Genomic DNA, 13061 nt, shown 5'->3' with positions numbered 1-13061 from the left:
GATGGGTAGCTTTTAAAGTTAAGAACAGGATGCACATAGCAGATAAGTATGAGAAGTCAAAAGTGGTTTGAAGAGGATGTTTTATAGCAATAGAGATGAATACATTTGGAAGTCGAATTTTGGATAGAGGTAAGAATTGAAGAATGAAAGAGGAAGGCTAGAGAAGAGAAGCTGGCAATAGTAAGGACATGAAATAATCTAGCATGAACCAGAGGGGACCAAAGAGAATGGGTGTGTATTTATAAAAGAGAAGCAGCAAGACTTGGCAATGGGACAAATGTTAAGAGCAAAGGAAAATAAAAAAATAACCTATGAAGTCTAGGCTGTGTCCCTTATCAGTAAGGTAAATAGTGCTGTCAACAAGCATGAGGGACTGAGGAGAAGAAGATTTGGAAAGAAAGATCCATATCCATGCAGATAGGAATAACATGAAGGCACAGGTTACAAACTATTATTTTTGTTATTGTCGTGCTTTTTCGTTTCACAAGACTATCTTTTCTCAGAAATTAGCTGAGTGAGAGTCACTGATCTTTAACATCTCATTGGTCGGAATAATGATTTATACATTACTAAAGGGTATGTCACGAAGAGCTGGACACGGCTAAACGACTAAACAACAACAAAGGGTATGTCACTGTACAATTTAGAAAGGAGATGGGGGATTTTATGTTTGAATGTTCTCTGTGCACAGGAAACTAGCAGGTTTGGGAGATGGATTTTAAAAATGCTTGCATCCTTCCTGAGCTAACCTTCAACCTACCCAGAGACACACTTTAGCATAAACATGCACACAGAGTGCTGCTTCCAGCAGAAAAAGATAAGAGATATTTTCCATTTATACATCTAAACCTAGAAAATGAAAGGCAGCACATACCAATTACCTTCTCTTTTCTGGTAGATATTGTAAGCCAGTACACAGCTGCTGTCCTTTTTTATTTTGGTATGTATATATTAACTGATGACTCACCAAATAATTCCAGCCTAGGAAGCCAGCTGCTCAACAGAAATAAACCTTAATTAACCAGAAAGTTGACCACTAGGGATGTCCCTGGAATGTCACTGTGTCCTAGAAAGACATCCTCATTAGGGTGGAAAAAAGACAGGGTTGGACTGTATTCCAAATATTAGTCTGAAGCTCAACACAGCAATGAATAGTGCTGTGTATGTGTGTATTTAAGTGTAAGGCAGAGGGGTTAGAATGATGGGCTTAATAGGGTTGCCATATTTAAAGAAGTAAAAATCCTGACACCCCCCAGACACTCCAGGACAAACCACCACCTTCCATACCCCACATACCACTACATCACTACATCCTGGTAATGTCTGGGGAATACCAGAGTATAGCAGCCTAAGGCTTGACAAATACCCCCCACCCTACTAGCAGGCAGCACAGCATCTCTTAACTCACTGACAAGCCAATGGGTACACAACAGGATCTAGGAGGGCTACCTGTGCAACTGTACTCAATCACCATTTTGTTTCAAATTTGGCCTACAACTCCATTTTCCCAATTGGCCTGCAACTCCATTTCCCCCAAACCAGCTCCTAGAGTCCAAGGTCCCTTGGCCTCCCCTCAATAAAATATTTGAGCCCCACCCCCGCTGATGGTCATTGCTATGCATTTGGTGTGCATGTGCTGCAACTTGTGATCCATTATGCAGGGCAAGGTTTACCTGCCTCTCCCCAAATATTTTATTCAAGTTGGTGGCACCCCTGAGTCCAATTAATGGTGGGTTTGACTGAGGCACACATACATATGACTTTCCAATTAAAATAAAAAGTATACACATGCGCTTTATTGTTCTACATATTTATCCAGTACAAGTGCGGAGCTAAATGCTGCACACCTCAAATAGCAACCAAGCCACTCCTTTAAAATACCATCTCCCCACACGACACGCGTGAACCAGAAGAAAAGGGGAGGAAAAGGTAACTGCTCCCGTTTCCCTCAAAGGCAGTGACCCGCCCTTTCGCAGGCACCGCCCTGCTAAGAGGCGGCTCTCTTCCCCGGCTGGCGCTTACTGCCATCCCGCCATTTCAGCAGGCGGCGAAGAGCACGGAGGCCTCTGGAGAGGGCGGGACCTGCGGCTCCGAGGGCGGGGCGAGTCTTAGCGGCTGGCCTCTTTCTCCCCGGGGCTCTGCGGCGGGATGGAGGAGGCTCTGCGGCGGGAGCTGGGCACTTCGGCGCTCCGGCCTACGGGCCACTCGGGGGGCGGCTGCATTAGCCACGGCGAGAGTTTCCACACCGACCACGGGCGCGTCTTCGTGAAAAGCAACTCCCGCGCAGAGGTGGGGGGAAAGAACCGGAGGGGGAAAGCACCGGCGGGTAGTACTCCCGGTGGGGAAGGCGGGTGTGGGTGATGGGGAGTGAAGTGCAAAGTGTCGAATAAAAGCCGTGCTGCAAGAAGGAGAATTGTTGTTTACTCCCCTTTGCTGAATAGCACTCCCATGTTGTTGTTGTTTTTTTCCGCAAAGTGGCCTGACATTGGCTCAAATGCACAGAGCGAGCTCGTAACCCGTCACAGTGACGCGACGACGAGGCTATGTTAATAGTTTACTTCTCCTGCCCTGCAGGCAGCTGTTTAAAAGCAATGGGGCTGCGGCAGAAAGAAAGAAAGTGCCTGCGGACGAGCCAGAGTTGTGATGTCCCTGGCTGCGTGTTCGTTGGCGGACTTGCTAAAGTCGGAGCTGGAGAGGGGCTTTATCACCATCCATTTCGCCACTGCAGCGAAGTGGAGGTTTACTTTTGAGAAAGTGTCTAACACAGGCACCCCCCAAACTCGGCCCTCCAGATGTTTTGGGACTACAATTCCCATCGTCCCTGGACACTGGTCCTGTTAGCTAGGGATGATGGGAGTTGTAGTCCCAAAACAGCTGGAGGGCCGAGTTTGTGGATGTCTGGTCTAACAGGACATCTTGGCAGGGCTTTAATCTGAGCCAGGGCCTTGAAGGTAAAGGGACCCATTAGGTCCAGTTGCGGATGACTCTGGGGTTGCGGCGCTCATCTCGCGTTACTGGCCGGCGTACAGCTTCCGGGTCATGTGGCCAGCATGACTAAGCCGTTTCTGGCGAACCAGTACCTATTTATCTACTTGCACTTTGATGTGCTTTCGGACTGCTATGTGTGCAGGAGCTGGGACCGAACAATGGGAGCTCACCCCGTGACCCGGGTTCGCATCTCCGCTCCTCCACATGCAGCTGCTGGGTGACCTTGGGCTAGTCACACTTCTTTGAAGTTTCTCAGCCCCACTCACCTCAGAGTGTGGGCTGAATGATGGGGGTGGAGACGATCTTTCAGGTATACAGGAGCAAGGCCGTATATGGCTTTAAAGGTCAGCACCAACACTTTGAATTGTGCTTGGAAACGTACTGGGAGCCAATGCAGATCTCTCAGGACTGGTATTATGTGGTTCCGGCGGCCACTCCCAGTCACCAGTCTAGCTGCCGCATTCTGGATTAATTGCAGTTTCTGGGTCACCTTCAAGGGTAGCTCCACATAGAGCGCATTGCAGTAGTCCAAGCGGGAGATAACCAGAGCATGCACCATTCTGACGAGACAGTTCACGGGCAGGTAGGGTCTCAGCCTGCGTACCAGATGTTGCTGGTAGACAGCCGCCCTCGTCACAGAATTAACCTGCGCTTCCATGGACAGCTGTGAGTCCAAAATGACTCCCAGGCTACGCACCTGGTCCTTCAGGGGCACAGTTAGGCCGTTCAGGACCAGGGAGTCCCCCACCCCCGCCCACCCCCTGTCCCCCAAAAACAGTACTTCTGTATTTTCAGGATTCAACCTCAATCTCAGGATAGGTAACAGGATTTGTGCTAGGCATTCTTTATATGCCGACTTTCCTGTTAGAAAATGGCCACTTGCGAGGTGTGATTAGCAGAGGTTTTGATAGCTAGTGTTAAGGAAGGAATGAGCAGACATGGCTTGGCAGTTTGCTAAATAATAGCTGCTGTGTTGTGAATTGTTCTCTGATTCAGTGCTGAAAGGGCGGATGTGCCCAGAAAGGGGGAAATGTGCTGTGTACGCAGGCTCCTAATATTATTATTTTTCTTTTAAATCTGACATATGCTGGAAAGTTTTGTATGTGAAATTGTTTACAGAAGTCCCCACCCCCTATTTTAACTGACAGGCAAGGAGAATGTTTGATGGAGAAATGGCAAGTTTAACAGCTATCCTGCAAACCAAGACAGTGAAAGTTCCTAAACCTATAAAAGTTATTGATCTGCCGGCTGGTGGTACTCTGTTTGTGATGGAGCATTTGGATATGAGGGGTTTGAACAGGTAATCTCTGTCTCAATTTCTTGCTGCGATTTACTTGCATATTCAAGGAGGAAAATCAGTATCCTGTAAACCACCTTGAAGAAAACAAGTTAATACATATTAATCAGATTTACTATTCATTTATGCAATGATGTGAACTAAAGTTGGGTAACATTTTGGCCCATTAGTGTTTTATGAAGACTTCTAAAGAGGAGAAAGAGGACCCAAGGGTTTATTCAAAAATATTAAATTTATTATTGCTTTGCTTCAGTCTGAGCTGCAGCCAGCATGCTGCCATGTATTCTAAATTAGGGTTGGGGTATCTCCTTCAGACTGACGGCTGCATTCCATTGTACTCAACCTTCCAGAGGTTGAATGCCAGTGGTGACCAGGGACAGAAGCAAAAGTGGGTAGAACCATGGATATGACGTTCAGGTTTGTGGTGTAGGCTATGTGCTAGCCATGCAAAACTCATTTCTCACCCATCCATTTTTCCAGGTGGACAAGGGGACTTATCACAGTTCAAGGACTTTGCAGCCAGGCAAAAGCACATTAGAGTGTGGAGCAGGCCCCATGATGGTTGTGAACTGGGAAGGGGCATGACAAGAGAGAATCCAAATAGGGCCAAACAGAAAAGCCTGGAGAGCTGCATTCTGATCTAAATAATGAAGCTACAGTGTATAACTTTGTCTGGGATAGGGGGTAAATTGTTGTTTAGTTGTTTAGTTGTGTCCGACTCTTCGTGACCCCATGGAGCACGCCAGGCACTCCTGTCTTCCACTGCCTCAGCTCTGAATCTACTTGTACTTGTCCTCCGCTCTTCCTCAGTAGCATGTTGGACGCCTTCCGACCTGAGGGGCTCATCTTCCAGCGTCATAACTTTTATATGCCTGTTGTCTTTGTCCATGGAGTTTTCTTGGCAGGGATACTGGAGTGGCTTGCCAGTTCTTGCTCCAGGTGGATCACATTTAGTCAAAACTCTCCACTATGATCTGGTCATCTTGGGTGGCCCTGCACGGCATAGCTCATAGCTTCTCTTGAGTTATTCAAGCCCCTTCGCCACGACAAGGCAGTGATCCATGAAGGAGGAGGGTAAATTACCCTGATCTTACTGAACTTCCTTTATAAACTTTGATACAGACATTTTGCAAGTTACTTTGTTTGCTCTTTAATATATTTGGTGAGATTTCAATGTTAATATATTAATTATTAATTAATTATGTATGCATTTACTTGTGTATAGGACCTCATTGACTTTGAATGCATAGATTTACGGTCATCGTGTGCCAAAGTGTGCCGTTATAATTTTCTAGGGAACTTTCCCAATAGGTGATTCTGCTGGAATGCTGGTAACAGCTTGATAGTCTTTTAATCTTTTATTTTGGAATGGAAACTCGGAGTTGATGCAACAAATCAATTTTTATTGTAATCAAACAAATCAGTTTGGTTAGAAATTTTTCAGTTTGGATATAGAAGCCATATTACTTCAAAGACACACACTTAAAGCCAAATTGCCCCTAAATCCTCCAGATCAGCTTGTTGTCACAGGACATCTCACTGGACCAAAATTCCTCCTCTATTGCTGGCTGAGTTTCCAACAGGTCAAAAGTTTATGCTGATTGATGCAACGCATACTTCTTCTTTCAAGAACTCCAAACCTGTTTTCATAGTCACTTGCCCAAAGTCCAAGGTAACTTAATAGGCCACTGTATGGTAAACAACCCCATATTTGGGCTTCCATCACGTGCAACAGGCTTAGTGTTATAAGGGATCATGGTGTCTTGAATGCATGCAGTGAATGTGTTGAGGTGCTGGATGAGACAACCTTCTTTCTGTCCTTTAGAGATAGGTACCTCTTAAATTGGGGTTGGGTAAAACATGTGCCCTCCCAGATGTTGTTTCATGGTGAAACCATCAAATTTTTGTTTCTTTGCAAAAGTATTTTATTTTTTTAACCACCAGAAATGCAGAAAAACTTGGAACACAGTTGGCTGATCTTCATCTTCACAATCAAAAACTTGGGGAGAAGCTGAAGAAAGATGCAAACACTGTTGGTAAAGTACCCAGCTGTCCATGACTTGCCAATGCCCCCAGCTGTTTTGCTCTAACTCTATAGCATAACCCCTAGAAACTCTTCATTGCATGCATAAAGGGGTACTAAAATGGCAACAAGCTGGGGCAAGTCAGCCCTCCCTGAAAATTGCTCCCCATGAAGTTGTTACAGCAAGCGTCACACGTTTAAACAACAGAAATTGGTGCTGCGTACCCTTGAGAAAAAAGCACTGGACAGCTGCATTTGGCCTCCAGGCTTGAGGTTTCTCACCCATGATTCAGATCCAGTGGTAGCAACTGCATACTTCTCAGAATCTTACTTAATTTGTTGTAGCTGAAAACTGAAAACATAGAAACTTAGTAAGAGCTATGTGTTTTCTAGGTTTTTAAGATTTGGTGGAGCAACCTTTATGGTTCTCATGCTAGTGACAGCTGAGACCTGCGGGTATAGGGTGGTATATAAATTAAATTATTATTATTATTATTATTATTATTTATTATTTAATGCAAGCAATTCTATTTAGAACAGAGGTTTTTAAATGATAGCATAATAAAGTTTCCTATTTTTAGAAAGTTATTCTGTTCAGAACAGACAGTCACCACTTCTCTCTGTTTTAATAGGTAAAGGTGAAGAACAAACTGGGGTTCAGTTTGTGGAAAAATTTGGGTTCCACACTGTTACATGTTGTGGCTATCTTCCACAGGTATGATCTGGACTAATGGCTCTTCCACACTGAGGAAATCTTTTAGTTTTTTGTTCACTTCTAATTTTCCTTTAATTGGGAAAGTCTGAATATGTTTGAATAGAAGGACTTTTAAATATTAATTCAGAGAACTGTAACTAGGTATGAAGATTCCAGGGCTACTGTCATAACTTTTGGTATTAGTAACCAATCTTCACCTTTCAGCTAACACAACAGCAGATGTTGGTGTTACAGCTGCACCAGTGAATGCCCCTGAAAACAACTGCTGTGCCTTATGCAACGTCAAGAGTTTGTGTTAGCAGTAAGCTAATAGCTAATTAGCACAACAAGAGTCTTCTTTTTATATATAAAAGTGTATAATTTCATATTTTTGTAAAGTCTTTAATAGTCTGAAAGTCTCATCTACAAACCATTTAAACCGGTTTAAGCACCAGAGAAGTAAATAGGTCTAGATGAGCCTCCATACAAATGGTATGGCTTAATTGGTTTATGAATTGCTTGTCTTATTTCCATTTTTCATCCAAGGGCCTTCTTCAAGGCATCTTCTCATAGAGGCAAACTGGCTGAATTTTTGACTACTTGCTTGTTTAGGTGAATGACTGGCAACAGGATTGGGTGACTTTCTTTGCCAGGCAACGAATTCAACCTCAGATGGACATGATTGAGAAGAACTCTGGAGACAGGGAAGCAAGAGAACTTTGGGCAAAACTCCAGGTAACGATGTCCCATGGGGACCATAGAGGGAATTGTCACATTCGTAGAAGTGGGGTTGTTTTCAAATTTGTGTAGAGTTTCTGTAATACCTACACTGTCTGCAAATGTCACGATCCCCTTCTCCTCAGAACCTAAAAAACTAGTGGAAAAGAGTCTTTTCACCCATCTCTCTCTGAGGTCTCTACTAATTGTGGAAGAACAATACCGTAGCAGCGCTGAAGAGACCTCATGTGGAAAGGACCAAATAATATTTGTGGGGAGAGGAGGAGCTATTTGAATATACAATAGTACATTTTAAAATCAATTAAAGACTAAAATAAGCATTCTCTTCATTGAAATAAACACTGATATCATGTGGCTATATAATGTAAGAAGGAATGTTTGAGAATTTTTAAAAATTTAAATTCAAAATGCTTAAAAATCTTCCTTAAACCTTTTGATAAAGTAGTACCTCAGATATCTGGTTAAAATGCTAACAAGACTCTGGAAAATCCTGTTACTGTATATACTTGAGTATAAGCCTAGTTTTTCAGCACATTTTTTGTGCTGAAAAAGCTGCCCTTGGCTTATACTCGAGTGAGGCAGGCGGTGGGGGCAGCGAGAAAGCCCTTTCTCTCCGCTCGTGCTGCTGCCGCCCGCTCACCCCAGTCAACCATTCCTTAAGAAGCATACAAGAACGGCGGTTCTTTACTCTCCCGAGGCAGCTTGTTCCATTCCTGAACTCCTCACATAAATGCAAACTTTAGACCCCAGAAGGCAGAAAGCCTATCAGTTAAGGAAGTATTAAAACCCCACAGGTGCACACTTTCCCTGGCTCCTGCTTAAACAGGACAGGATCCCAGCCTTCTCTGTATAACACAAGGGAACATTGTGCTGTGGGTTAAACCACAGAGCCCTAGGGCTTGCTGATCAGAAGAATGGCGGTTCGAAACCCTGCGACGGGGTGAGCTCCACAGCGGCAAAGGAGCTGCTTCTTCCTCCTCCACAGCAGCAAAGGTGAACCGGCTTATACTCAAGTCAATAAGCTTTCCCAGGTTTTTGTAGGAAAATTAGGTGCCTCGGCTTATATTCGGGTCGGCTTATACTCGAGTATATAGGTACTTCATTTTTGAATGTGATGTGCCCTCTACTGTTCATGTTACTTTAATTCGAGTCCTATGCACCTAGGTTGTCCAGACCCGTTGAAATTAGGTTTGTCTCTTTTTCTCTACACAGTATTGGGATTTGATGTGTCTACTGCTTAAAGCCACAAATTAGAACACCCCGCCCCCTTACACTTAACTTTAGCAATTCCTGCTTTCTTTTTCAGCTGAAGATGCCCAGTTTGTTTGGCGATATGGAAATAGTTCCTGCTCTTCTACATGGGGATCTGTGGGGAGGAAATGTAGCTGAAGATGACTCTGGGCCAGTTATCTTTGACCCTGCAGCTTTCTATGGTCACTCTGAGTATGAGTTAGCAATTGCTGGGATGTTTGGTGGCTTCAGTGGTTCATTTTATTCTGCCTACCACAGCAAAATCCCCAAAGCACCAGGGTTTGATAAACGACTCAAGCTGTACCAGCTGTTTCACTATATGAATCATTGGAATCATTTTGGAGGAGGGTACAGAGGTTCATCTATCAATATAATGAGGAATTTGGTCAACTGAATTCCTACCTGTAGGTTTTATTTCCCTGTTTTGGAAAATATATACACACCATGGGATTTCAACTGTGCTAATGTGTATATGCTGTAATAGAACCTGAGCTTGCACACTCTTTCCACAGCTAAAGGCCAAGTCATCCTGTGCCCTAGGTTTGGTGTCCTATTCTTGCAGTTTATCAGAGAGCTGCCCAAGGAGGTAACAAACCTTTGATTTGCATGAAAGAGGTTTTGTTTTGAGGTAGTCCCATAGATCTAGGGGGAAATTCCTGCTGTTCAAATAGTTTGGAATAAAATTTTAATGCCAAAGAGAGAGAGAAATCCAAGCAGGGCATTAGAACAGGTAAACAATCTGCTAGCTATGTTCATACATATACATTCAAAGAAAAAATAACATTCTTAGTGAATGGAAATAATTTTTTTCTTTTTCCTCCTACTTAGCTTTCAATCTAGTATTTTGTGAGAGATACCAAAAGAATATAGCAGCCATGTTCTAAATAGAACTGGAATTGGAAATAGATTTGGAAGCATATATTTAGTCTCTGGGGACTTCATTCCACATGGGAAGATAAAGGGTTGCAGTATAGGTGGCTTCAATAGTTTTTTATTCCAGTTAGCATTGCAAGTATGTCTTAGTACATCTGTAGCAATTGGACTGAACATTTTGTATGGACCACAGTTTATGGTAACCTGCTTCCATGCCGTTAAGTTTCATCTATCAGCCTCCAGCTAGAGTCCATTGCTAGCCAGCATGATCTTGCCTCCCTGAATAATCTGCTGACTTGTAATGTGTTTCCAGTCCCTGGTGAACTAGCTGGTAATTTATAGGCATATGTGGCTGTCTCAGGCTGTGTGTCTTATGGCAGCTTGCTAGGCTCTATGCCTTTTAATTCATTAAGAGTTTCCTATACTCCTCCTGACAATTGATAAAATGAAGTGAAATGCCTTCTGGCAGATAGTAATGCAGCAAAAATGCATTCTCATTAAAGTGTTTCCCCTTACCCAATGGTTTGGGAATGCGACACACACTTTGAGGAAGGCATCATAACACTTAGACTGTTCTCCATTTTAGGACCACATTTTTGTGTAGGATTGCCAACTCCTTTTCCAACAGGGCTCTCATGATTTAAGTATAAAATGACAGGCAAAACGATGGTGCGTCTTTCCTCAGTGCAGCATCTTCCTGCTGGGAAAAGTTTGCTTGTTGGTGTTTTACGTGTCATACAGTTGTTAAGGCACGAGAATCTAGCCACACAAAAACATGGCAACCCTAATTCTAACCAAAATGCTGTTGCAGCACATCCTCCTCAAAGTAATATTGCAGTAAAATTCTGTCTTACATGATTCAGTTTTTTCACCAGCCGGGCATGACTTTCCATGCCTAACTGATATTAAAGAGTTCAATTCTAGCATTAATTCTCTGTCCAGGTGGCAGCTGCCCTCATGTTGGTTGTGTGATGCAGGGTTAAATTGGAAGCGGAGGAAGAGGCATATGTAAAAGTAGCATGCATAAGTTACTTTATTCTAGTATTCTTCTTGTTTGGTGGTTTGGACTGGTACACGTTCACTGCAGGTATTGTCACAGATCCTTTCTGGTTTGTGGCTGGTACTCATGCTGAATCCGTGTGCCTGGATTCTTACTGGAAGTTCCTTAAAATTGCATTTGGAAAATAGATTCCCTCTTGTGGCCATTATGCATGTCAGTTTCTTGTTCTCCTTATGTAATTATTCAGTTACATCATTCTGTGAACTCTGCAAACTGATCTAGAGCTCATACAATTTGTCTAATAATAATGGGATTAGGATGGAATTATACATATGAACAAACACTATGCCTAATATCACCAGGTAGGTGAGAGAGGCATGATTCCCAAAATGCATGTTCATGTCAAACACTGAATGCTCTCTTTTGGCTTAAACTTAACATTCCACTACAGTGTTTCCTGTTATTTTTGAATTGGTTTTACACTAAAAACAAACACGATATGAACTTCTTTATTAATTTTAGCAGTGTGCATGTACTTTTACTTTTAGTAATAGTATCAGTGGCTGTTCTGGGTTTAAAGCAAAGCATTGCTCATGAGTGTAACTGGTAATATTTCTGGGTTGTGTTAAATAAAATATTTTCCGGACTGATTAAGTTTTCTCTGGATTTTTATTTATTTTCTATCTGCAATGGTAAAAACAAAATATTATGACCTCCAAATATTTGCATTGTGCAAACATTGTGAATCTGCCTTCACAAATATGCAATGCATACTGTATTGTTTCATCAATAAAGTTAATCAATATTTCTGCAATTGGCTTGTTAAGCCACAAAGTAATTCATTGCCACATTGTAGGTTTCTTATTTCTGCTATGTCTTTTAAAAACCCAGCTTCCCCTGACCCATTTGCTGGTCTTTGCTGCTTCTTTCTGTCCCAAGCCTTTTTGGAAGAAGCTTCCTGTATCTGTCTAGGTTCTCTATATGTGGCTTGGATTACAAACAATGATACCTTCCCTTCAAAACCTTTCAAGCACCTCTGCTTGTAAATATTGTGAAACAATTAAGAACCAATAGAAAATAAAAGACCTGCAAATTTTGAAAAACAGTTTCTGCTTGTACAGTGTTAACCAAGATGGCAGAGTCATGTAACAGTAAAACAATAGCACTGGATTTATCTTTGATAATCTTTACAGATTTGGCTTTTCCTCCACCACCTGTCTTTTTCCTTTTCTGATTTCGGAGATGCATGACAATAGCTTATTATCCAATACACACACAGGTACTACTACTTTCAGTGTATGAAATGCTGGTTCCTAAATACCTGTTAGTGCAGTGAGTTTTAAGTTGCTTTGACTGCTTTCAAGGGACTAGACCAGGGTACAGTAGTTGATGTGGTGCTTTCTGGATGTTATTTGACTCTGCTCCATCAGTGCAAAAGAGCTTAGCAAATTGTTAGGAACGGTTGATGGGAGGTAGTGAAGCATTTGAAGGGCAAGACATTGGCTAAACCTGGACTAGACTGAAATATTTCACAAGCAGATGCCATTGAATTTTGAAGTGTGTCAGTTATGTGGAACAGGGCTTCTGTGCTGTTATTAAAAGTGTTAGAGCATCTGCAGCAGCCCAACCATAGCCTTCATCTGCCCCAGCTCCAACAAAACATGTATCTCCCGTATCTGTCTCTACAGGTACAGGAGGCCCTATAAACCTTCCAACAATTTGACTTTAATCTGCAAATGCACAACTGTTGTCTCCTGAGACAGATGGATGCTCTCCGCCCCAAGTGTGCTTCCCACTTTGAGCTATGACTAAATGGGCAGCTGTTCCCAAATGAGTTATCAGTATCTTGCTATGTAAATTGGGAGTTATCCCCATGAATAAGGTCTGTATAGAGATCTTTTGTACTGGTGAGAGTGCTGAGTTTGGAAATCAATAAATAACGAAATTCGTTTACACAAACACTCCCACATGGGATAGTAATGACCACGTTTCACATTGCAAACCCACCAGAAAGGGGTTTAGCTATATTGGGGTTGTATTGTTTTCCACACCTTTTCTGTAACCAAGGCCGAAACTCAAAAACAAAATACAACTATTTACGAAGCAGATTTTTACATTAGGAAATAAGAGCTTCAGTATTTCCCAGTTGTGAATAAACTTTTTTTAAACAACTAAAGTTTATTGAAATATCTCCAGT

At 42.6% G+C, this 13061-nt stretch overlaps 1 protein-coding gene across 1 annotated transcript; it reads left to right on the top strand.

The window, feature by feature from the left end:
* The first annotated feature begins 2108 nt into the window (after window positions 1-2108).
* On the top strand, window positions 2109-11514 carry FN3KRP (fructosamine 3 kinase related protein). The gene is made up of 6 exons (XM_033139599.1): window positions 2109-2289; window positions 4137-4288; window positions 6230-6321; window positions 6941-7023; window positions 7615-7737; window positions 9047-11514. Exons 1-6 carry the CDS (start codon window positions 2149-2151, stop codon window positions 9383-9385), a joined length of 930 nt encoding a protein of 309 aa, XP_032995490.1. The 5' UTR covers window positions 2109-2148; the 3' UTR covers window positions 9386-11514.
* The last annotated feature ends 1547 nt before the right edge of the window (window positions 11515-13061 follow it).

Source organism: Lacerta agilis, chromosome 2 (genome assembly GCF_009819535.1).
Source record: "Lacerta agilis isolate rLacAgi1 chromosome 2, rLacAgi1.pri, whole genome shotgun sequence".
Classification (NCBI taxonomy): domain Eukaryota; kingdom Metazoa; phylum Chordata; class Lepidosauria; order Squamata; family Lacertidae; genus Lacerta; species Lacerta agilis.
This window is presented reverse-complemented; position numbering and strand designations above follow the sequence as displayed.

Bases quoted from the DNA above. Each gene is read 5' to 3' on its own strand.
- FN3KRP (XM_033139599.1), top strand. From the start codon at position 2,149: ATGGAGGAGGCTCTGCGGCGGGAGCTGGGCACTTCGGCGCTCCGGCCT. The intron at 2,290-4,136 runs GTGGGGGGAAAG...TTTAACTGACAG, and splicing joins AAAGCAACTCCCGCGCAGAG to GCAAGGAGAATGTTTGATGG. The intron at 7,738-9,046 runs GTAACGATGTCC...TTTCTTTTTCAG, and splicing joins AACTTTGGGCAAAACTCCAG to CTGAAGATGCCCAGTTTGTT.